The sequence below is a fragment of the Amblyomma maculatum genome, chromosome 3 (genome assembly GCF_055883805.1).
Source record: "Amblyomma maculatum isolate TAMU_Amacu chromosome 3, ASM5588380v1, whole genome shotgun sequence".
NCBI classification, from domain to species: Eukaryota; Metazoa; Arthropoda; class Arachnida; order Ixodida; family Ixodidae; genus Amblyomma; species Amblyomma maculatum.
In genome coordinates, this window is record NC_139346.1 from 46,490,010 (window position 1) to 46,515,014 (window position 25,005).

General features: G+C 47.5%; 2 protein-coding genes and 1 pseudogene across 3 annotated transcripts in view; 2 read left to right on the top strand and 1 right to left on the bottom strand.

Annotated features, from left to right (window-relative positions):
• Positions 1 to 268: 268 nt before the first annotated feature.
• On the top strand, positions 269 to 6,276 carry LOC146194690 (uncharacterized; annotated as a pseudogene).
• Positions 6,277 to 8,817: 2,541 nt separating this feature from the next.
• LOC146194691 (uncharacterized) overlaps positions 8,818 to 25,005 on the top strand; it is a 110,170-nt gene continuing 93,982 nt past the window's right edge. For both annotated transcript variants that reach the window (XM_084596098.1, XM_084596096.1), the window contains exon 1: positions 8,818 to 9,231. In XM_084596098.1, the coding sequence (XP_084452224.1) occupies positions 9,141 to 9,231 (91 nt within the window). In that variant the 5' untranslated portion in view covers positions 8,818 to 9,140. The remainder of the gene's footprint in view (positions 9,232 to 25,005) is intronic.
• Positions 20,247 to 24,492, bottom strand: LOC146194692 (uncharacterized). Its single transcript, XM_084597506.1, has 3 exons — positions 23,949 to 24,492; positions 22,960 to 23,160; positions 20,247 to 22,408 (listed from the first exon to the last, which is right to left on the bottom strand). The coding sequence occupies exons 1-3, from the start codon at positions 24,355 to 24,357 to the stop codon at positions 21,948 to 21,950; spliced, it is 1,071 nt and encodes a 356-aa protein (XP_084453632.1). The 5' UTR covers positions 24,358 to 24,492; the 3' UTR covers positions 20,247 to 21,947.

Below are 25,005 nucleotides of genomic sequence, written 5' to 3' on the forward strand. Positions count from 1 at the left end.
ACTTCCGAAGTGTATTGCTGTTTTTAGGTCATCTGCTTAAAATTTTGTTTAACTTGAATATTGCTTCTTTGATGCAAAGTATTCATTTTATAAGTGCATGAACATTAAGTTATATTGGGCGAGAGGACGGTACCTTGGCGGTTTTGACGTAATAACACGATGAGAATTTAGTATTCCTAACGACATATACCTTCAAAGCGTAGTAGAAACGGACTGATTGATTAGTACTTATTCTTAAACAATGTTGTGTATGTTTTCATTAGTAGCTATGTGCAAAGGAAGATGTTTTACATTTGATGAGGGTGGCAGATTAGGCGAGTTGGATGTTCATAAAGACTGTTTAACAAAACTTGAAGTTGGGCTAGATGGTGCATTGTAAATTGACTGAAGATAAAGCGCACGGGAAGACACACACAAGAGAAGAAGACACAGGACACGCGCTAACTCACATTTGGTTTATTGCAGCAATAACAGCAAATATATGCTGAAAAGGGGTCATGCGCAGTGCATAAAAATCAGATAAAGACAGAGGAAAAAAAATATAAGGAATAATACAAAACATTATCAAGGAACATCACAAAACCCGATCAAGAAAACTGATCTCTGCCTTCCAGAGCCGCACTGACGTATCGCTGACACACCTATCTCCCCTTTTCCCGATATGGAATGCCTCCAAAAGCTCACGCGCTGTCTTATCACGGCCTCTGCCCAGAATCTTAATGTCAGCCAGTCGCGGCTCGCACGCAGTGCAATTCGCGCAATGCGCTGCCAAATTTGACCCTCCACTCCTTAAAGCCCGCAAATGATCCCCTGCTCGATCATTAATACAGCGCCCGGTCTGGCCAATGTAGGCCTTTCCACAGGTCAGCGGGATCTCATAAACGACCCCCGTGCAGCAGTCGACAAACCGCTTAGCATGTTTTTTCTCACAACCGTTCGGTTTTCCAGCACGAGAAATGCGTGAGCAAAGCTCCGCCATCTTCTTCGGAGCGGAGAACACCACCGGCACCCCATGTCAGTTCGCCACTTTCTTCACGTGGTGCGCAACCTATTGCATATGCACCACAACAGGTTTAGCCGTATTTCTCACTGGAGCAGTTTTTTTTCCAAACATGGCTGGCTTGGTTTTCCGGAGCAGGGCTTCCGTCACTGACAGACCGCGCAGGGGTACCCAGGAGACAGCAACCGCTGCATTTGCCTATTAAAACTCGACTGCGCAGCATGCGGGCACGACTTCGTGAGGGCAGACCCTAAGCATTGGCTAGCGATAGCTCTTTTAACAGTTTTAGAATGTGCCGGAGAGTAGGGCAAAAGTTGCCAGGGGACATTTCCAATATTTTAAGCAAGGGTCCCAAATTCTGTCAGGAACCAAGTGTACCGGGCCATGAATTGCTCGCGCTCAATCGACAAATAGCTAGGAAGGTTGCAGGGGAAGACCAAGAAAGATGCCTTCTTGATGGTGTGGACGCGCTGATGAAAACTGCCAGGACCTCCGCGGGCCGTTCCAAGGATGGGTGGGGGAAGGTTGTTTCCTTCTTCCAGCACAATGAGTTACGACTGCTTCAGTCTGACAAGGAAGGAGGCTTCGTGGTGTTGACTGAAGAGGAATACCACAGGAGAGCGCAAGATGCGATCGCCAAGAATTTCGAGGAAGTAAAGTCCAGCGCCACTAGAGTGAAGGGTAAAGCGGCTGCCTTGTGCAAAGACTTGGTTCTCGACAGGTTAGCAAATGATATTGTTAGTACTAGGTGCAATGCCCTCTCAGTGATTTTTACGGCTAAAACACATAAGCTGAATGTGCCTTTTAGGTCTGTTGTTAGTGAAAATGGTACTTGGCAGCATGTATTAAGCAAGTACCTTCAGAAGCATTTAAATTCGCTGCAGTTTCAAGACCCCTTTTTAACGAAGAATTCGAATGAAGTGGTGAGCTTTCTCGAGGATAATAAGTCGATTGGCTATGTATTTTCTGTAGACGTGGAAGATTTATAATATTCGGTGCCTCATGCTGCCCTGTTCGTTGCTGTGAGAGATGCTATTGAAGAAAGTGGGGTTGTGCAATTTCAGAACTCTAGTGGTCTAACAGTGGATAATTTTATACGTGTGCTTGAGTTTTATATTGGTGTTACGTTTATCTCTTTTGAGAACAGATTTTATTGCCAGAAACAAGAGATATGTATTGGTTCTTGTGTTGCCCCGGTTCTTTGTAATGTGTTTTTAGCTTTTGTCGACCGCGCCCTGGAGCACAGCTTTAATGGGAAAGATGTTCTAAAGGCATTTCGGTACGTGGATGATTTTCTGATTGTTCTTAACAAGCTACCAAACTCGACGTACACTGACGCGGTGTATGGGATTTTGGACAACTTTCGGCAGAATGGGAGAGGTCTGGTTTTCACTCATGAACTTCCTTCACAGGGTTCATTGCAGTTTTTAGATATTAACGTTACTTTAGGGAATGATCATGTTTGTTGGTTGTACGCTCCGCGGGCACAGAAACAACTTTTGCCCTACTCTTCGGCACATTCTAAAACTGTTCAAAGAGCTATCGCTAGCCAATGCTAAGGGTCTGCCCTCACGAAGTCGCGCCCGCATGCTGTGCAGTCGAGTTTTAATAGGCAAATACAGCGGTTGCTGTCTGCTGGGTACCCCTGCGCGGTCATTCTGTCAGTGACGGAAGCCCTGCTCCGGAAAACCAAGCGAGCCATGTTTGGAAAGAAAACTGCTCCGGTGAGAAATACGGCTAAACCTGTTGTGGTACCGTATATGCATAAGGTTGCGCACCACGTGAAGAAAGTGGCGAACAGACATGGCGTGCCGGTGGTGTTCTCTGCTCCGAAGAAGATGGCGGAGCTTTGCTCACGCATTTCGCGTGCTGGAAAACCGAGCGGTTGTGAGAAAAAACATGCTAAGCGGTTTGTCGACTGCTGCATGGGGGTCGTTTATGAGATCCCGCTGACCTGTGGAAAGGCCTACATTGGCCAGACCGGGCGCTGTATTAATGATCGAGCAGGGGATCATTTGCGAGCTTTAAGGAGTGGAGGGTCAAATTTGGCAGCGCATTGCGCGAACTGCACTGCGTGCGAGCCGCAACTGGCTGACATTAAGATTCTGGGCAGAGGCCGTGATAAGACAGCGCGTGAGCTTTTGGAGGCATTCCATATCGGGAAAAGGGGAGATAGGTGTGTCAGCGATACGTCGGTGCGGCTCTGGAAGGCAGAGATCAGTTTTCTTGATCGGGTTTTGTGATGTTCCTTGATAATGTTTTGTAATATTCCTTATATTCTTTTTCCTCTGTCTTTATGTGATTGTTATGTACTGCGCATGACCCCTTTTCAGCATATATTTGCTGTTATTGCTGCAATAAACCAGATGTGAGTTAGCGCGTGTCCTGTGTCTTCTTCTCTTGCGTGTGTCTTCCCGTGCGCTTTATCTTCAGTCAATTTATAAAGACTGTAGAGCTCGGAAACAGCGCATGTGTTCTTTCTTCGTGTTGCCCGTGTTTCCGAGCGCTACAGTGTTCAATCTCTAGCGCCGCTCATCTTACCGAGCCAGAGGGAGGAAGGAGATGAAAAGGAAGCGGGAGCTCGTGAGCGAGGGTGTGGTTGAGTCGCCATCTTGCGAAAGCGAACGCATTAAATGCAGTCTTTCTAGACACCGTCCCAGACTTCAGTCTTTGGGTGCGGGCTCGTGGCTCATTTTTAAACATTTGGTACCTAAACCCAGGAGGCTTGCCTTCGCCTTACGAGGAGCTTCGAGTGCTGCCTCCCCATGGATAGGCTGAGATCTAAGCGGACGGCTCAACGGGCTCAGAACACCCGACTTATCAATGGGGTAAGTGCTCTTTTGTTATCCGATTCGACGACGCTTAGTCAACTGACGTGCCTCCACGAATGCCTCAAGGCCAATAATGACGAGCTGAAGAAGATCAACGACTAGCTAGAAGAGAACATCGACGCATGCTTCAAAGCAGACTACGCGACGATCATCGAGTATCAAGACAGCACGACGCGCACGCTGACAGACCTTCTGAGTGGTCGCAGTAATTTGATGTCCACGATGATCACGCCTTAATTCGGACGCAGCTGATCGAGTAATAATAGCTCCCTCTTCCGAAAGACCCGGTGGCAAACTGCCGAAGCTCACTATAACACCTTTCTTTGGGGACCTGATTCACTGGACTGTGTTTTGGGAGCAGTCTTGCCACCTTATTCACTGCAACGATGGTCTCACTGTCACGGACAAATTTCGCTACTTGCGAATTTTCTTCAGAGATGACGTGGCTTCAGCCATCGCGGGCCTTTCGACAACAGAGGACTGCTACATGGACGTCATTACTATGCTAAAGAAACGGTTCGGCGATAAAGCACGCTTAGAGCAATAATACTTCTCCAGATTTATGATGCTGCCAACCATACGTTCTCGAACTGACACCGCGGCTTTCCGAAAGCGCTGCAAGCAAGTACTGACTAACATCAGAGGGTTTGAGTGATGGGCGTGAGCAGGGCATCGTTTTCTGCGATGCTTTGCGACATCCTCCTAAGAACGCTCCCGCGTGCTATCGTCATCCAGTACCACCGTTCACTAGCCACTGGTGTGGCAGCTGAGGTCCACGACACAGCAGCAACTGGATCGGAGCTTGATCGCTTGCTGGCGTTTCTGGCCATTGAAGTCGAGAGCTTAGAGAAGACCGACTACAAAGCCTATGGGGGCTAGGCAATACAGTCAGAGATCCGGATGCAATACTATGTCAACCAGTAGAAGGCAGCGCCTGCACCACAATCGACGTCGTCAGTTCTTCATGATCAACAAAGATAGTTGAAGCCTGTGTTTTTTGCCAATAAAGCCACCATCTGACTCCGTCATGCCGTGCTAACCTGCTGCTTGCAGACAAGATGCTCCTGTCACAGAGCATGCGGTGCTTTCGTTGCACGACCAAAGTGCACCGTGCGCGAGACTGCTGTCGCAGAATTACATTCTCCAATTGTGAAGGTCGACACGCCACTAGCGTGTGCAGCGCAGACGCGATGCGAGGAACCCGTCAAGAAGAGGATAGAATGCCCACCGACGCAACCGTATGTACCTCCCTTGGATCGTCCTCGAGAAGTTTGCTGCAAACATTCCGTGCCTGAGCAGCGGGTGCCCCACCTGCTGCTATGTTCGAGGCATCTTCAATGGAGGCAGTCAGCGCACGTTGATTACAGAATCGTTGGCAAGGCAGCTGCAAGTGAGTCCGCGGGATCCATAAAGCTTGCCCTTAAAACATTTGGAAACGTTTCTGACCAAGCGGCCAAGAAATGACGCATTGTAGAGCTGAATAGCTGAATTTGAAGAGCCAGTTTTCTGATGATCATATCACTCTGCGTGCTGTTGTGATTCTTCACATGCGCAAAAACATTGAGGAGATGCCCATGGATTCTTCCTTTGTGGCGTCATTTAGGCAGCGTGGCCGACATATCGCAGACGAATTGTTATGCCATAACGTTGGCAACTGCGGTGGGATCAACATCCTAATTGGGTCGAACCAGATGTGGACTGTCTTGACGGGACCGGTCCGTATATGCGACTTGATGGCGTTACTCATTGCTTTGGAGTCCAAGCTGGGATGGACCTTTCAAGGTGTGACAACTTGCTTGAGAAGGGAGAAATCGACATCAGGAACGATGGTTTGCGTGCTCAGAACGAACATAACAGAGAGCGACGAATGGCAACGCTCTTTTGGGGAACTTGAAAACCGGAACAATGTCCGCAGCCAGGCCACTGACCCGCGCCGCAGGGTACCCTATCTACTCAAGCAAATAAACAGCCAGAGCACTTCCAAAGGCCTTATTCAGGAACTGTTCTATTACAACAATATTCTTCGACTACGTTCTGGTAGAGTCAATCAGACGGCCACAGAGACTCCTCTTTGTAGGCAACTGGACTGCCGCTGGGTGACAGTGCACCCAGAAAACTTTGAGGAGAACCCTGAACCCTGTGAATTCATTCGCCGACCTTTATGACCACGCATGTGGACACAAATGGAGCGGAAGTGAGTATCCGTTCGACACGCGGTCTTACCACCACCTCGTTGTGGCCACCACGGTGGTCAAGCTACACCGCTATTTTAATCATACCTCTAGGCCGCAGCTCGGCGACAAGACCAAGGAACGATTTCTCTACGAGGTGTCGAACCGGTGCGTGGGCTGCATCATCGAGTACAAAGGAAAGAACGATCGAGAGAACTTTCAAGATGTCATGGGCGACATCTGCCTGTGGAGACCAGCCATGAGGAGAATCTGACTAGCCTACTGGGTTCCCTAGACAGGGAATGTTGATCTTTCCATTTATCAGTAGCACTCCGGCGCCCAACAAGCCGCGAGTACAGGTCATGCTGCTGCTGCAAGGATGCTGCTCATCGTGGGAGCAGCTCTCCAATGAACGCTGCACAACAGTCGTAGCTCGAGCTCTCGGACTCCCAAGTTCCGACGCCTACATGCACAGACACGCTTAGAACGTACACTACTTCGATTGCAAGCCGGAGAAATCCTTCGTGGGCCTAGTACGGGCTCACAAACAGCAGATAGAGGTCATACCTTATCTGAATACCTGGGAATAATGGCAATCTTTCTGGAAGCAGAATCAGTACTTTGCCGTTCTCCTGTGGGATCGAAGACACGTTCGCATCTTCAAGCTGATTGTCAGGCCCTCCTAGATGCTTCAACGACTTTCCACAGTGATAGGGAAGACTGATACATGCAATATCTTCGACTACATCTGCTACCGCTTCTTGACATTCGTGGCGACGTTCCTCTCTGAGAGATTTCAGTTCCATCTTCCCTTGGGCCGCACCCACCCTCAAGATAATGTTCCGGCTAGGTCACTTGCCTGCCTGCACTCGACTGAGAACATCTATCCTTACGAAATGTGTTTTTTTGATTCTGTGGCCAACCAGAAAAGTGTTCGAACCAAACTTTGGAACGAACTACAAAATACATTACTACTAAAGACCTTAGATAGCAAGAAAGTCCTGAAAAACTACCTCATAGCAAAAAACTGTATGTTGCCAGCCAAACTTGTACACATCATTGCGCAGCTCTACAGTGCCGGCGTCCGCATTGGGTACCAGCTGGAAGCTCAGATGATAGAACTCATTCGCTACTTTACGTGGATGGCCATGCCACTGGCGAGTTAGTCAACGTTTTAAGCATTTCTCACGATGCAGCAGTCTAGCAGTAAGCTGCATTGGATGTTCAGAGAAAGCCAGCCGGATCTGGAAACGAGAGAGTGTGAGCAGCCTGGTGCCTGGATACATGTGCCAAGAGTACAACGAAAGCGTTTGGATAAATACTACTACCGAAGAACTATTCAGCGCCATACAAACATGACACCAATACATTATTTTTGCTTCCTTACGTCTTCTTTGGCTTGATGGTGTCCATCTACTCTCCTTCGAGAACTGGAGGCTACATGAGGCACGACACAAGTTCAAAGTTTAACAAAACAGCGCTTCTGCAAGGTCAAGTTTGGCGACGTATTTGTCACTACGCGAGCAATGCAGAAGCCTATGCCCTTGGTGATCAACACCTGGCATTTCACGGCCGGGTAGTGTGTTGAACCTTTAGCACCGCTCTCCTTTTCGCGGCCAGCGAGGAGGAAGTAGATACCGAGCCAGCGGGAGGAAGAATACGAAAAGGAAGCGGGAGCTCGTGAGCGAGGGTGTGGTTGATTCGCCATCTTGAGAAAGCGAACGCATTAAATGCAGTCTTTCTAGACACCGTCCCAGACTTCAGTCTTTGGGTGCATGCTCGTGGCCCGTTTTTAAACAACTGCCTTCATCATGCTTTATATATCGTTAATTGTAAAAGTGTGCGAAAACGTTCTTGGAACACTAAAATTATGAAACATTGTAATTTCCTGGCAGAATAGAAGCACAGTCGGTCAGTTAGAGGTGCATTGTGTGGGTTGTGTTGTAGCTTCTGTTCAATCTGTGGCTGCACACTTAGTGCGCCAAGTAATTGGGATCTGTTGAAGGTTTTGTGTGCCGGAAACGTTAACGTTTGTGTGTACCTGCTTGATGCACACGCAAGCACAGTTCGCCTGTCCACGCAGAAACATTCACTTCTATGTAATGGTTGCTTACGGCGAATGCTTTGCGAGCGCCATTTGAAAGACCTAACGGTAGTCCCTTTACTGTATCGTCTAGTTTTATGCACGACACTGGCATCGCACGCGCTAAACGCTTTTAAACTAAGGGATAGCGTACAATAAAAGAAAATGAGTAACGGGCACACCCTACCATACCCACCATGTTTTCTTGAGAAGATTATGAGGGCAAGCTTCTTTCAAATGTGCATGTGCAGAGTGCTAGCTTTTGTCAAGAGATGTCTGGCAGTCTGTGTTCGTTTTCTACTGGTAAAGAAATCAGGGTCCAGATCATTCTACAGCAAACAACTGCATTCAAAGAAAAGCCATTATTACCTTCGGAGCGATGGGTGGAACAAGGTTAATAACGTGTGTGCATATAGTACGCGATCGCAGTTCGGCTTGAAGGCTCACGGCGAAGTGCGACGGCCTCGTCGAAATTAATATGTTTGCCTGTCAACACGAGCGAGGGCTTATTCGCTGTAGATTTTTTTTTCGCTGCACTTTTGTGTTATTCAGTCACGCGTGGTGGCTTGTCTGGTACCTGCATTGATTGATGACATAAATGGCACGCTGGCTTCCCCACAAGGACCCGTATAACAGCAGCTGGGGAAACTCTGTGTATCGCGATGACAGAGGTTCGCAACAGCTACTTTATAAATGAGGGCCTTCTTTCTAATGTGGCGCTGATGAAGGAACGAGTGGAAGCTCTGGATGAATTACAAGAAAGATTTATGAAAGGACACGAAAACACTATCAAAGCACAAGTAAGCGATACGCGTCGTGCATTCAGGTAGTCGCTGCTTGCTCTCTTATATGTTCTTTCAACGTTTCTTCGTACTTTGGACGGCAGTGGAAGTTCAACGTTGACTGCACCTGCCTCTGGCTCTTTGGCTAGGCCTATAGACAGTGAAAATAACCTAAAATTAGGGCTGTTCATAAAGGAGCCTAGCCGGAAACCGTGCAAGCGTAGAAGAAAGAGCGATTTCTTCTTTACACTGCACCTCACGTCTACTTCTGCTATGAGCCGTACTCTTGCTCTGATTTTTCTTCTGGCCGCAAGAACTGAAAGCCAAAGAGGGGCGCCTTTTAACTACTGTGCTACTCGAATGAGTAAGTTACTTGTCTCTTTAGGGCCAGATGTTCAGGGGCTGCAACTCATAGTTTCACAAACGGCAAGAGCTGGCACAGCAGTACAGCGAAGGGCCGTGATCAATTGCATACTTGGCTGTTTTAAAAATGATTCCTTGTATTTTCTTTTGGTTTTTTTTTTTTCACTGGCATCTGCGCAATATATTATTTGCGAATTCGTAAAGCCAACTGGCTCCCAAGCAGCGTCAGAATGCTTAAAAGGGCAAGAGCGTGTTTTGAGCATGCTGTTCAGAATGCATGCATAAAACTGGTGGCGCGAGAAGAATTTATACGTACCCCTATAGTCATTTTCTACAATACTTGTTGCGCGGATTCAGTGCGTAGAGAGGCTTCGGGGCCGCATCCCGGCACAGTTACCTCTGTCGGGATCTTGCTGCGAAGGGTGATGCGACAGCTTGCGCCCTCACCTTCCTACTGTCACGTAATATGCCTGATGAACTCTTTTTCCCTGCTCGTTACGTGGGGCGCTAGCTGTGTGCAGTGACGCGCGTAAACGTGAGTGTCGCAGCAAGGTGCTGGTGACTCTGCCGTTCTCTCTTGCTGCACCCTTAAAAAACCTCTATAGACACGCAGCGTTCAGGCATGGCGCTTCGCAGTTGTGAGGCCGTTTTCCTCTGTTCTATTGCGATTCGCATATTTAGTTATGGCGAAAGAGTGGTTAAACTGTTTTAATGCGAAAGCATTACTTCGCTATGTTCACAGATTTCTGTCCGCAGACCGTGTCCGCAGGCCGTGTCCGCAGAACATGTCCGCAGAACGTGCCCGCAAAATTGTTTCCGCAGCAATTGTGAGTAATTGAGAAGTGGTAGAGGTTAATGAGTGGTGTCAATCGATAGAGGGTGGCGGAATGTTGTTGCCGAAAAAATAATTAGGCCATTAAGTTTTTAGGTATTTAATTAGAATAACTGGTTCACAGGAAAGGGAAGGCGCTGTACCTGCCAAACGTGTTCAGTAGACACCTGAACGAGCGTAAGGAAAGGGAGGAAGGTGGGAGTGAAAGCAGAAGGAGGGAAAGGGGTCCCGTAGTGGATATGACGTCAAGGATGTGACGTCACGTAATCGGAAGTAGAGCAGAAAAAGGACATAGGAAGGGATTGGCGCCCAATTTTAAAGTACCAAAGACCAAAATAGATAAACAAGAAGTACATTAATGTGAGGCAGATGATGTGACGTCACGCAACCGGAAGCACAGCTAAAAAGAGCATAGAAAGGGACTGACATGCAATTTGAAAGTACCAAAGAAACACAAAAATGAGCGAACAAGAAGTGAATTAAACAACCAGAAGCAACCAACAGCAGCATCCGTGCTTTCGCATTACTCCGATGCAGATTCTGCAGTGCTCTTTCATTTTTCTTAATTCATTTTTAAGGCCCTTGCAGCAAGTGAACAAAGATTATGAGAAAAGCAAGCGAATTCATGTTGACGCAAAAAATTCTAGGGGAACTTTGGGTCATTAATGCGATTAGGCGAAAGCATATGTTTGAAACTCCGCTGATTCTGCTTTAGTGCGTCTGCTTCTGTATGCTGTGTTGTACGGCGTTCGCGGAAGCGTCTAAGAAGGAAGGAAAAACTTTATTTAGCCCTATATTATTTTGGCGCTTTTTGGGACGTCTTCAGAGATGCCTGCTTGTTGCATCCACAAGAGTCGTCTAATGAAAGGCGCATCGCGGATGATTGCACTGAACGCCCAGCGGGGTTATCTTCGTATATGCGTGGTTAGTCTGGTGAAGTCATCGGTCATGACCGGACTCGATGTCATCCCCAGATGTGATGTCATGATGACGTTAGTTTTGGTAAATATACATGATCGGATATTACGTCATGACGACATCTCGTTCGATCTAGGCATATGACGTCACCAGGTGATGACGTCATGCTATCACTAACTACCAATAACTATTATTATCAGTCACTACTTACCTCTAAAGTTCTCACATAAATTTTGAGGTGGTGATTACAGCAGTACCGAAGGTGGAACAAATTAGAGAATTAGGGTTGATCCTCCAGGCCAATGTGTATAGTGGAGAGGTCATAAAGAAGCTCGAGCTCGAGCAGTACAAACTCGAAGTCTTATTAGGCGCGTAGCAGTGAAGGGCGGAGGACTTGAAACAGAGAAACCTCATGAAATTAGCATAAGTGTACGTGATTAGCCAAATTAGCTATCCGACGCCATACGTGGATATCAAAGCGGCGGATAGGGGCACGATAGACGTCCTCATACGCAAATGCATAAAGAGAGCACTAGGGCTACCTATGCGTACGTCAACGGAGCGACTGCTCGCTTTGGGAGTACATAATACGTAATACGGGGAGATAGCAGAGGCGATGAAAATCTCCCAAATAGAGAGTTAGCGCGACGAATACGCGCAGGGTAATTAATTCGTGCGAAAGTAGCAATAAACCTGGAAAAATGATTCAGAAAGAAAATGTTAATACAGAGGGAGATAAGGAACGCCCTTGTACTCCCCTCACTCCCTAAAAACACGCAACCGGTTTGATGAAGAACGAAGGGAGAAGCGAGCTGAGGCCTTAAGTGTAATGTTCGGAAACCTGGATGACAGTGATGCGGTCGGAGGCCAAATCGGGGTGGCTTCGGTCGTAAACGGACGAGGGGAGCCAGTTGGCTGCATACAGGCAATATATAGGCTGCGGAGGAAGTGGCGATCGCTTTAGCTTATGCAGGCACAAAAGCAAAATTCATCATAAGCGACAGTAAGACTGCCTTTCAAAAGTTTGCAAAAGGCAGGATCTCGTCGGAGGAGACAAAGATCCTACAAGCACTGAACAGGAAAATTCAGATAATCTGGACACCCACGTACGCTGCCCACCCTGGTGCCCTGGTGACGAGGCGGCCCATGAGCTAGCTAGTGCATTATTTCTAGGCAACCATGGGACCCCCCTACGAGTAGGGTAACGAGGAACGCTTGCTAAATTATGGGACAATAACCAATATTGATTTCGCGCGTAGGCTGGTACCCCCGCCAGACCCAAAATTCAATAACTGCTGCATGGAGGCACTTGCAAACTAATACGTGTCATATGTACCCCCCGCCGAGAGAGTCTGATAGATGTAGTCATTGTGGTCCGAGAGGGACCCTCGAGCACATAATATGGGAATGTCCGCACACTCCCGGAGTGGGACAAAATATATAGTTAGTAGACGAACTGGGAGACCCTGCTGAAAAGCTGGGACGGCGCTCATGGGCCAAGGCTTGCCAGCCAGTCTTTAAAGCGGCGGTCCCCGTCTCCCATGCCTCCGTGCCGGGGCGGGGGTCATCGGCTGCTTCTGGTCGAAAATAAAGTTTTTCGGTCAATCAAACATTCACTGACAGCTTTAAGGTACATAGCACTCCGAAGAATCTCGTGAAGAATTGTTACACTTCTCGCGGACGCACGCGCGCACGCACGGACGGGCATTTACGAGCTTAAAAGAGGATGATGTCAACCGCACTACCTGTATCATCAGGAAGGTTAGATTAGGGATTGGAGTGGCAGTGCTACAGGCTCTGTAGCTGAGCCACCTCCGCTGCCTCGAGCAGACAGAAAAGAAAATAGATAAGAAAGAAAAGGAAGACGGAGATTTTTTTTGGACTGGAAAACATTTATTGTCAGCAATGAGCGATTTGTGGGCGCTACACTTAGATGGCCTCAAGACGCGCGCCACAGCAACAGCCGTCGTCTACCACCGAAGCGGTGGCGGGTGCAATGGCTGCCCACAACCGAAAAATTCGGTGGCAGGCCAGACCCCGCAGGAAGCGGTGGTGACCCACCTGCCCTAGCCCCATCAGGAAAGACCTTACTGTGAGGAGACAAGTATGGCTCCTCCTCCTAGTGACTTGGAGCGGGGACCATAGAGTGTGCCAAATCTTACACAGAAATTGTGCAGCATTATAGACTCAGTAGACGGGTGGCTGCTGCGCCAGCCCCTACCCTAAATTTCAGGCAGGCCGTCGCCTGGCGTCGCCTTCAGACTGGGACATTTCCGCACCCGCTCCTGGTGAGCCATATGCTCCCAGGAGAAAGATCTGAATTGTGTGCAAACTGTGACTCGAGAGGGACCCTCGAACACATCCTCTGGGACTGCCCCTTTTCTCCCGGGAGGGGTCTAAATCTGACGCCGCAACTCTGGGAGACCATGCTGCGCTGCTCGGACCCTGAGCTCCAGCTAGCCGCCATCCAGCTGGCCAGGGACCTTGTGCTTCCACCCCAAAGCAATCCCCCACGTGCTTTTAACCTGCCCGGCGTCTACTCCCCCCCTCCCTCTCCGAACCTGGTAGGACTGGGAGAACTCACTGCGGTCAGCAGATCCGGCCAGGCAGATCTTCGTCAGTCGGGCCGCATACGTCATGAATCAACATGACTTGAACGTTTAGATTTCGAGTGGAGTCGTGTGCACACCCAGAAGGCATGCGTGCCTCGAATTCTCCAATATAATAGTTTTTTTCCTTCTCCTCCTTCCTCCGCCAAGGTTTGGGACCGAGCCCGATAACTTTAATAATAATAATAATAATAATAATAATAATAATAATAATAATAATAATAATAATAATAATAATAATAATAATAATAATAATAATAATACCGAAAGTTAGGCGAGTTGGTTAACATTCATGATGGAAAATAGCGCGAAAGTACACGAAGGACGGAAGGAAGTAAGACACGGATAAGCGCGCTATCCGCTATTAGCGATATTAGCGCTTGTCCGTGTCTTACTTCCTTCCGTCCTTCGTGTACTTTCGCGCTAGTTTCCATCATGACTAATAATAATAATAATAATAACTGGTTCGCAGGAAGGGAAAGGCGCAGTATCTGACACACTCATTTCTGTGGACACTTAACCGTGCTTTGAGGGAAGGGAGGAAAGTGGAAAGTGAGAAAGGGAACTCTAGTTCAGGGCTACGGAGTAATTATTTAACATGCGCTCACATTACACAGCACGCTCGTAATAGTAACAATTGGTTCACAAGAAAATAAAGGCGCAGTACCTGACACTTGTTCTTTGGACGCCTGAACCATGCCATTGGGAAGGGAGGAAGGTGGGAGCGAAAGTGGAAAGAGAGGAGGAGCCGTAGTGAAGGACTCTGGAATCTTTAACGTGCACTGACATCGCACAGCACACGGACGCCTTTCCGTGTGCTGTGCGATGCCAGGGCACGAAAACAAATGAAATAGTAAGACTGGTTACTGCATACCAGCCGTTAGGGCTCACAAACGTGGAGTACAGAAATTTTAGTAAAGTTCTGGGGCGAAGACTGCAGACCGTGATTAATGACGTAATTCGGCCACATCAGACTTGGGCCACATCAGACTGTTGGATTAAAGGGCGCTCCGTTTTGTCTAACATCCATAAAGCGCGCAGTGTACTAGAATACTGTGATGACAGTAACCCCCGAATGCAGAGATCTAACTTGACTTCGACTTGACTTAAGGCGGCCTCAAGTCAGCCGCAACGCGTGCCATAAACCGAACTTGACTTCAACGGCAACTTGCACTAGACTTGACTTGCTCGAAGTCAAGACCCATCTTGGCGAAAACGGGTCATTTTCCAAGTCAGCCCTAGGGCTGTCTTGAAGCTGACTTCGTTCGTTTTTTCAACATGTCCGCCACCCGAAGAGACGTCGCTCGCCGCATTGCTGCCTTCGAGTTCGCGTGTCATTCCATGGATGTCGCGTTCTCGGAGGCATATCGTATGCCTGCGATACCTCGGCCACCTATTCGTGACCGGGGAAACCCGATGGAACTTTACAACGATCAGGAGTTTCTTGCACGGTACCGCTTCACGAAGACGACGGTGCGAAGGCTGCTCGCTATGCTGCCCTTGCGGGAAAGCGCCGACAACAGGGGCCAGCCAGTGCCTCCTATGCTCCAGCTGCTGTTGGCACTGAGATTTTACGGCGCGGGAACATTTCAGACCGTGACTGGGGATCTCGTCCGAATCCCGCAGTCTACTGTGTGCCGCGCCGTCGGGAAAATGACATTCCTGATTGGAAAGCATCTGCGCCCCTTGCTTGTTAGCTTCCCTCATGTGTCGCAGTTTCGGCAGGTGATGAGGGACTTCTACAGTGTAGGCGAGTTCCCCGGCGTCTCGGGGTCCATCGACTGCACTCACGTACGCATCAAGAGCCCCGGTGGTCCAAACGCGGAAGTATTCCGGAACCGAAAGGGCTACTTCTCGATCAACGTGCAGGTAAGCAGTGAAGCCCTCCGTACAACTGCGCATACGCGCATTTTCTTTTACAACGCAGGTCCGCTCGTCTCGAGCGCTACAGTGGGGATCAAATATAAAGTTAAATAACAGCGCAGCGCTTCTTTAGGGCTCCTTTGCAGCGGAGCTTTGGACATGTTTACTTCTGCATGCGTTTACGTTCTTGCAATCCAATACATAGTTTCCCCGGTGTTTCCGTAGCTAAACTGTTATATCGGCGTTAACTGACGTAGAAAAAAAAAAAAACCCTACTACAGGCGCTAGTTCACGAGCTTAGGAATGCACAGCTACAGCGAGTTGTGCTGACTAGCGTTTGCCCATTTGATGCAGGCGGTCACCGGGCCACAGCTGCAGTTTTTCGACATTGTAGCCAGCTGGCCCGGGTCGGTGCACGACAGCCGCATCTTTGACAACTCCCGTGTGCGGATGCTGTTTGAGGAGCGGCGTGTGCCAGGAGTGCTGCTGGGGGATGCTGGTTATGCCTGCCACCCGTTCCTGATGACGCCTCTGGCAGACCCTGGGCCAGCTAACACACCCAGAGGAAGGTAAGTCAACATGAATACAGTGATGCTGATATTGTAAACTTGGAGCGCAAAAAGAAAAAAAAAACAGCAATTGTGCTCGCTACCAACTTCACCCTTGCTGTGTGTTGTTACTCTGTCTGTGTATGTGTTTTGAGCTCTATCTTTATAATGAACAATATGCACCAATGTACCCAGAAAGAAGTGAGGTGTACTGATGTTAACTTGTTCACTGTGCTAGTGCATTTTTGCAGTCTTGCTGTCAAATAAGGTAGGAATTAAAACTGCATATTATGTTATGAAAGCAAGAACACCATCAGAAATTTTAAAAGGCTCAGTGAAAATTACTTTCCTAGCATAGTGACACATTACGCAAACATAGAAGCTTGCTTGCATCCCCGCTCACAAAGGTCAAGTTCTAATTTCACCTTCCTTGTGCAGGTACAACAAGTCCCATATAAAGACTCGCAACACCGTTGAACGGGCCTTCGGTGTGTGGAAGCGACGGTTTCCTTGTCTGGACATGGGGCTACAGCACAAGCCCGAGAAAGCCGCCATGATCATCACGGCGTGTGCAGCCTTGCACAATCTAGCCTGCCTGATGAAGGATCCGCAGCCTCCAGGTTGCCCTTGTGTTGTCCCTCCAAGCAGCTCCACCAGTGCTGCTCGACCACCCTACCTGCCACCTGCCAATTCTCAGACTGACAGTTTAACAGGCATGCAAGCACGGGAGCTTCTCATAAAGAAGAGCTTCTCGTGAGCAAAACTGCACGATAGACTATGAGTGATGCACCTCCAATAGTGTACGCATGGAGGCAAGGTAGACAAAATATCAGAACAGCACCTTCGAAAAGTACAGAACACTGCAAAGAGCACCTAAAACTTAAAATAAATGCTTACAATAATTTCTTCATTGCTTTGGTGAAAAACCAAAACCACCTGTGATTACCATGCACTGACATCGCACAGTTCTGCACAGAGCATCTGAAACTTAAAATAAATGCTAACATTAATTTCTTCATTGCTTTGGTTAAAAACCACAACCTGCGGTTCTTACCATGCACTGGCATCGCACAGTTCTGCACAGAGCATCTGAAACTTAAAATAAATGCTAACATTAATGTTTTCATTGGTTTGGTTAGAACCACCTCTTGCTTTTTACCATTCACTGGCATCGCACAGCATACAGGTATCTCGCCTTTTGCCTCCACCAAAAAGTGGCCGGTGCGGCCAGGATTCGATCCCGCATCTTTGTGTACAGTGGTCGACCACCCTAACCACAGCAGCACCGCGGCAGGGCTCATATTTGAGGAAGATATAGTAGGTATGTCGGGTTTAACGTCAAGAAGCAACATGGGTTATGAGGAAAACTGTATTGGACAGCTCCAAATTAATTTCTGTTACATGTGCACAGTTATTCTTCTGTAATGGAATCTCACACTAGACCAATCAATCAGTTTAGGGTGTTGCTCGCAGTGTGTCATGCATTTCCAAGCAGCTCTTCTGATATATATATATATATATATATACATTTTCTGAAACCTCTAGTTCAAGCTTTGGTTTTGAAGCAGATTCATTTCTTTTTGCAGCTCGAGTTCTTCAATTTGTGGCTGAAATTCCCTCCCTGGGGCTCTGTCGCATTGTAGACATCTCATTTTGGTGCTGCCTGCCGAGAGGGCTGCTGTAGTCAGCAAGCTGTGCTGGCATAAACACTGGGTGTCTGCATTTGCAGCTTTCTGTACTGTGAACTCTGCCACCTACCTGCACTGCCAACTGCAGAAACAAACATGCACTCGCCAAAATTTATTAAAGGAAATGAAACATGACGTTTCAGGAACATTCAGGCCATTACACGGCGGACTAGCTCATACAGCCGAGGAATGTGTTTCCTGCATGTCATGTTGACTTTCAGTGCCTTTACCTGAATTGGCTGCTGTTTACCCTCACAGCCAGCATCACACGCTTTCATTGTCCTTTGTTTTCTTCCAAGCACGCCTGGTTCACCGTACCAATTTCACTCCAAAGTGGCTAATCTAGAACAGCTTTAGAAAAACAGTAGAAGTTGGTAGCATATCTTTTTGCAGTTGCATTCTGGTTGCAAAGGAGCAAACAGGATTGAACAGTGTCATCCTTTCTTTGTGGAATATTGCAGCTGGTGACCACACTATGACAAGTCTTTTTTTTCATTGCTTCTAATTCTCTTCACATTGTGCTTCATTGCACTGGGTACACGTTAGTGCATCTTTTTGCTGTTGCATTCTGGTTGCAAGGGAGCAAATGGCGCTGAACAGTTTCATATTTTCTTTGAGGATTATTGCAGCTTGGTGAGCACACCGACATGTTCTTACTTTGTTGCGATTGCTTTTTCTCATTGCTTGTAGCTTCTCAATGGATACGCTTTATTCAGGTCCAATAGGGCACGTTTATTTCAGTCAAGTGAACACTACCTGTATCATCTGTAAGCTGCACATGCAAGATGGGGTGCCACATTGGTGTTTATATAACTCGAGATGCCAGTCTTGCAAAAAAAAATCTGTTGAAAATTTCTGTAGAGCTTTTGTAATGCACTGCCACAAACAGTACCATTCTTGTAACCATTATTACAATTCACTGCTCAAGGATTTTGTTTTTTAAAGGACTGGTGTTGAAAATAAAGCATGTTCAGCCAAAACTGTATTGTAGCAGGGTTGCTTTGTAACTAAATGGAGGAGCCAATAAAAATATTGTCACAACATTTTGCTTCAGCTGTTTACTGATCTTTTTGTTTGCGATGATACTGTCTGCACCCAATTTCCCATTGTGAAAAAGCTGTGTCATCAATGGTGCCATCCTCGCAAGTCCAGACATATTCTAGTAGGTATGTAGTAGCACACAGCCTACACAGCAAAAAGTATCTTCTGGCCCACAGCATACTCAAAACAGCAGTCAGGTTAATATTTATTAGGCCCAGTGTGAGGTGCATTGTATATTTCTGCATTAAAATGCTCTTCCAATGGTTCACCTATGCCAGCCCGGATAGCTCGGACATGCAACTGAACTTGCCACCAACCTGCAGAGTCTGTCGCAGTCCCTTTTGTATTTACTCAAGATGTGACCCTCCAAAATTGCTAAGAAAAAAAAAAAAAAAACCTCAAATGCAAGCAGACAGAAAAAAAAATACCACCCTGAATCAGACGACATTTATTGAAAAAGTGCAAGGCAGTGCAAGTTCTATTGCTACGGGAGAGTCTTTAGTCGGGAGCATCTCTGGATAACTTCAGCATGTTCGTTCTTCCACACAGCGTCCAAACATTCTTGTAGTACTGAGACAGCTTCGGCTGGCACCCGTAAAACTACGCAGCACGAACATGCCGACAAGAACATGTCGCAGAGACCAAAAGGCATAACTATAACTTAGTTTGCACAGGCCAATAGAGGTTACGGAGGTCTATAACAGTGAACAGCACAGGAGTAGTACGATCGGCAATACAAACATGAGCGATGCATATTTCACCAACAGCAGTTCCACTTGCATCGGCAACAAGAATGGCGGAGGAAGCAGCGGGGGTCAAAACCTTTTCAGATATCGGTTTCTTCAGCCGAGTTTTTGGTGGTTCGGTGGTTAGGGCGCTTGATCGCTGAACCAAAAGATGCGGGTTTGATCCCAGTTGAGGTGGCAGTTTTCCGATGGTGGCCAAAAGAAGGGCACCTGTGTACTCTGGGATGTCAGTACATGATGAACCTCGGGTGATGGAAATACGCAGTTGGAACAGCAGTTTTTTAAAATGATGGAAACTAAAAGCAGGGGACCTATGTACGTAGCAAAGTCACTGCCCGTTAAAGAGCCTCGGGTGATGGAAATACTTGGTTGAGCCGGAAGTTGTTCAAAAAGATGCAAACTAAAAGCAGGAGACCTGTGCATGGAGCAAAGTCACTGCCCGTTAAAGAGCCTCGGGTGATGGAAATACTTGGTTGAGCCGGAAGTTGTTCAAAAAGATGCAAACTAAAAGCAGGAGACCTGTGCACGGAGCAAAGTCACTGCCCGTTAAAGAGCCTCGGGTGATGGAAATACTTGGTTGAGCCGGAAGTTGTTCCAAAAGATGCAAACTAAAAGCAGGAGACCTGTGTACGGAGCAAAGTCACTGCCCGTTAAAGAGCCTCGGGTGATGGAAACACTTGGTTGAGCCGGAAGTTGTTCAAAAAGATGCAAACTAAAAGCAGGAGACCTGTGTACGGAGCAAAGTCACTGTCCGTTAAAGAGCCTCGGGTGATGGAAACACTTGGTTGAGCCGGAAGTTGTTCAAAAAGATGCAAACTAAAAGCAGGAGACCTGTGTACGGAGCAAAGTCACTGCCCGTTAAAGAGCCTCGGGTGATGGAAACACTTGGTTGAGCCGGAAGTTGTTCAAAAAGATGCAAACTAAAAGCAGGAGACCTGTGCACGGAGCAAAGTCACTGCCCGTTAAAGAGCCTCGGGTGATGGAAATACTTGGTTGAGCCGGAAGTTGTTCAAAAAGATGCAAACTAAAAGCAGGAGACCTGTGCACGGAGCAAAGTCACTGCCCGTTAAAGAGCCTCGGGTGATGGAAATACTTGGTTGAGCCGGAAGTTGTTCAAAAAGATGCAAACTAAAAGCAGGAGACCTGTGTACGGAGCAAAGTCACTGCCCGTTAAAGAGCCTCGGGTGATGGAAACACTTGGTTGAGCCGGAAGTTGTTCAAAAAGATGCAAACTAAAAGCAGGAGACCTGTGTACGGAGCAAAGTCACTGCCCGTTAAAGAGCCTCGGGTGATGGAAACACTTGGTTGAGACGGAAGTTGTTCAAAAAGATGCAAACTAAAAGCAGGAGACCTGTGTACGGAGCAAAGTCACTGCCCGTTAAAGAGCCTCGGGTGATGGAAACACTTGGTTGAGCCGGAAGTTGTTCAAAAAGATGCAAACTAAAAGCAGGAGACCTGTGTACGGAGCAAAGTCACTGCCCGTTAAAGAGCCTCGGGTGATGGAAACACTTGGTTGAGCCGGAAGTTGTTCAAAAAGATGCAAACGAAAAGCAGGAGACCTGTGCACGGAGCAAAGTCACTGCCCGTTAAAGAGCCTCGGGTGATGGAAATACTTGGTTGAGCCGGAAGTTGTTCAAAAAGATGCAAACTAAAAGCAGGAGACCTGTGTACGGAGCAAAGTCACTGCCCGTTAAAGAGCCTCGGGTGATGGAAACACTTGGTTGAGCCGGAAGTTGTTCAAAAAGATGCAAACTAAAAGCAGGAGACCTGTGCACGGAGCAAAGTCACTGCCCGTTAAAGAGCCTCGGGTGATGGAAATACTTGGTTGAGCCGGAAGTTGTTCAAAAAGATGCAAACTAAAAGCAGGAGACCTGTGTACGGAGCAAAGTCACTGCCCGTTAAAGAGCCTCGGGTGATGGAAACACTTGGTTGAGCCGGAAGTTGTTCAAAAAGATGCAAACTAAAAGCAGGAGACCTGTGTACGGAGCAAAGTCACTGCCCGTTAAAGAGCCTCGGGTGATGGAAACACTTGGTTGAGCCGGAAGTTGTTCAAAAAGATGCAAACTAAAAGCAGGAGACCTGTGTACGGAGCAAAGTCACTGCCCGTTAAAGAGCCTCGGGTGATGGAAACACTTGGTTGAGACGGAAGTTGTTCAAAAAGATGCAAACTAAAAGCAGGAGACCTGTGTACGTAGCAAAGTCACTGCATGTTAAAGAACATCAGGTGATGGAAATATTGGGAGTTCTCTGCTTCGATGTGCCTCATTGCCCAGGTTTCTTTGAGAAATCAAATTAAACAAAATGAAAAGATCAGTTTTCGTCATCTTCTAATTTACGAAGCTTGTGCTTCAGAATTTGCACCTCAAGCTTGCGTCTCTCCAATTCGACTGCTTGCAGCTGCTCCTCAAACTTGATTTTCTGCTGCCGTTCTTGCAGGTCGAGTTGGCGCTGCTGCAGTTCCATTTCCCGCATTTATTCTTCAAATTTCCTCTTCTTGCGCCTCTCTTCAAGCATGTCGTTGCGATCATCTTTCAAAAGCTGCAGTCTGGCTGCGGACTCCCTTTCTTCTAGTTTGGTCTTGGATTCTCGCTGTTTGAGCACACTTTGGTGGTCCTCGCCCATTAATTGAAGACGGACAGTGTGCTCTTCTTGGAGAAGACTTGCTCTTTTTTCATTTTCTTCTCCCAATGACTTCTCTAAAAGGGCCATCCGCCCTCTTGGTGCTCTGTTGCCACAGGCAGCAGCTTCCGGGGCAGTGGGACAGCTGGCATCAGCTCCAGAATCAACTGTGCTGGCAACGGCAGCATCAGGTCGCACAACGGGTGGCAAGTTGCTGTCCCCGTCCAGAGCTGGTTCTGGAGCTGAACTAGCCGCACTCACTGCTGGTTCACAGTGGCCTCCAGGTTCCACGAGGGTGCTGGATTCCCACTCGTCTGTAACAGACAAAAAGGCAAAATATGAAAAACAAGGCAATCCTAAGGTCAAGAAACGCTACCGTTTTCATTTCTTAGCTCCACACACAAGCTACTGAGCAATGTTGTTTCTCCAGACTTCCACCAAATGTACACAAGGCTATGGCTCCATTTCTGCATTAAAAAGCAACTGAGTAGTGATCCAGTGTCATGTAATACCACCCCAGACTGCGACATTCCTGTAACAGTGACCCAACTTTCTGCATAGGGATCGGGCTTTCGTACTTATACATGAAAAGAATGTTCTCGCATGTATACTGTTCTTCATGCATCCTTGCCTAGGTGCAAAGGCAGCATTTTTCACAGGTACCAAAAAGGCCAAACTTCCACGTTGGTGAACATTTATACAGTGTCATTACCAATGAGAAGCAACTCGCTCTGTTCTGCACAGCTGCAACCCTCGGCACAGCGTCGGCTCTCAAAGTACATGCCGTCAGTGATGTTAAAATAGTGCAGAGGAAAAGGAACATTTTTCTTGACACTCCAGTACACACTGATGCAAAATAACCTACCTGTGTAATCGAAGTCTGCCTCATCAGCAGCACCGTCCACCATAGGCTGAAGCAGCCTCACGACGGGCAAACTGTGGACGGGGGGCTGGTACAGTGCTGCATCACTGTCGAATTCGTTGCGAATTCGGGTGGCCATGTGGCCCACCACTGCTCCCACCCGCTCAATGAGAGGGTCCAAGGCAGCAGGTGCTGATCCTCCCCCTGGAAAATAATATTGCTTTCAGTCCAGAGTGATGAGAACGCTCAACAACAAAGTATTTCTATTTGCAATTACCTTCCGCCACTTCCTCTTGCTGTTGATTGGAAACCATTTGCGTAATCCAGCCCCATACAAAATATTTATTTATTATTTATTCTACTCGTGTTTTGCATTGAAGAGGGGAGTGCAAAAAATACAAAAAGATACACTCGGACTTCAATACAAGAAATTAAACAAGGGAACAGAAAAAGAAATAACGCGTATTCAAAACGCTAAAAAATACTGCAAAATTCGCAGTTGGCTACAACAGGTCAGTGCATATCAAGCAAAATGAAAAAAAAAAAAGGAAGGGTCGAGGGCAAACAGGCTGAATGCCAAGATAAAAAAAAAAGAACAGTCGAAGGCGGACTGAACAAGCGGAAGCTAGAAACAGAGTAAAAATGATATTTGTAAGCGCTGCACGAAAGCGAGAGTTCGCCGATATGACAAGGGCAGCAGGCAAGCAGTTCCGGGCGGCTTGTTCTTGGAAGAAATGAACGTGCATATGTGTTTTGCCGAGGTATGGCAACTTTACCGACACATGTAGAAACGTAAATGTAGCGTGTGTGTGAGACAGAGCGTTATATATCAGTTTGTGTTGGTATGCGATGTTTTCGTGCCTACTCGAAAGCATCAGGCAGTGGAGGTCAGGAAAGCATGGCACGTGCAGATAACGAAAGCAGTAAACAGTAAATTTGGTGGAAAGCGTAATTATCTATGAATACAAAACATGCTTGCAAAAAGCGCTTACCGGTCTTGTGACGCTCCCGCCTCTCCGTTGCTGTGCCCTCCTTCCATTTTTGCTTCAGGTTAGCCCAGCACTTCTTCAACTGAAGGACGTCCCGCCGGGTAACCCCGTGGTGCGAATTGAATATCTTCGCCACCTCCTTCCAAACCTCGTTTTTTTTCGCCAAGGAGGCCACATCGGTTCGCTTACATTCCAAATATTTGACACGCTCGTTTACAAGCTCGGCTAATAAACTTTTCTCTTCTGCAGAGAAACGAGGCGCTGCCCTGCGTGGCGAAGGCGTGTTTTCAAACGACGACGCGGACAGTTGCGACAGGGGCAGTTGCGACATCGTCTTGCCTTGACAGATGGAACGAAGGACTAGAAAGCGACTTGACTCAACAGGTGCAAAAGACGAAAAGACTGCATGCATGGCGTGTTTGGCGCAGCTGATCAGCCGTGCAAGTTGCCAACCGAAAACATGATTCGTGCAAAAGAAGCAGAGAGCACTGATCTACAGTGCCCGTTGGAAGCGTTTATCTGCAAAAAGCTCTCAAATTATTTACGCGCCTGCTTATATTTACCAAATTATATACTTTTCTTGCCTGCAACATGCGTTACGGAAACAAACTTATTGTTAATCTCGGTCACAGACGAGCAATGTGTTCTCAAGTCGAAGCACGACCTCGACTTGACGAAGCATGTGCTTGACTTGGCAAAGCAAGTCGGCGTGAGCGTCTATGAAACGCGCTGGCCGACTTGGGCGTTTTGAAGTCGGCTTGATGCTTCAAGCTGACTTGCCCAAGTCAAGTCCAAGCGCGTTTCAAGTTAGATCTCTGCATTCGGGGGTAATGGTCGGGTGGCCTTTCTCCAGATTGATTTAGGAAAGACATTTGACTGTTTGCCAGTTTAGACCATGTGAATGTCGGTTATGTTATCCGTGAGGGTGTTTCCTTGGAGTACCTGAGCTGCACGACGAGACTCATCGTTTATATGGATGGAAAAACTTTATTTTCGTCAGAGAGCATGTATGGATGGTTCCGTGCATACATGGCAAAATTACTTTTGAAAAGGAATTAAA

What these genes read in the sequence shown, in the direction of transcription:
- LOC146194692 (XM_084597506.1), bottom strand. Translation starts at nt 24,357, where the DNA reads ATGCATGCAGTCTTTTCGTCTTTTGCACCTGTTGAGTCAAGTCGCTTT. An exon ending in GCGGGAGCGTCACAAGACCG is followed by an intron (nt 23,161 to 23,948) that starts GTAAGCGCTTTT and finishes ATTATTTTCCAG; the next exon opens with GGGGAGGATCAGCACCTGCT. An exon ending in GGCAGACTTCGATTACACAG is followed by an intron (nt 22,409 to 22,959) that starts GTAGGTTATTTT and finishes TGTCTGTTACAG; the next exon opens with ACGAGTGGGAATCCAGCACC.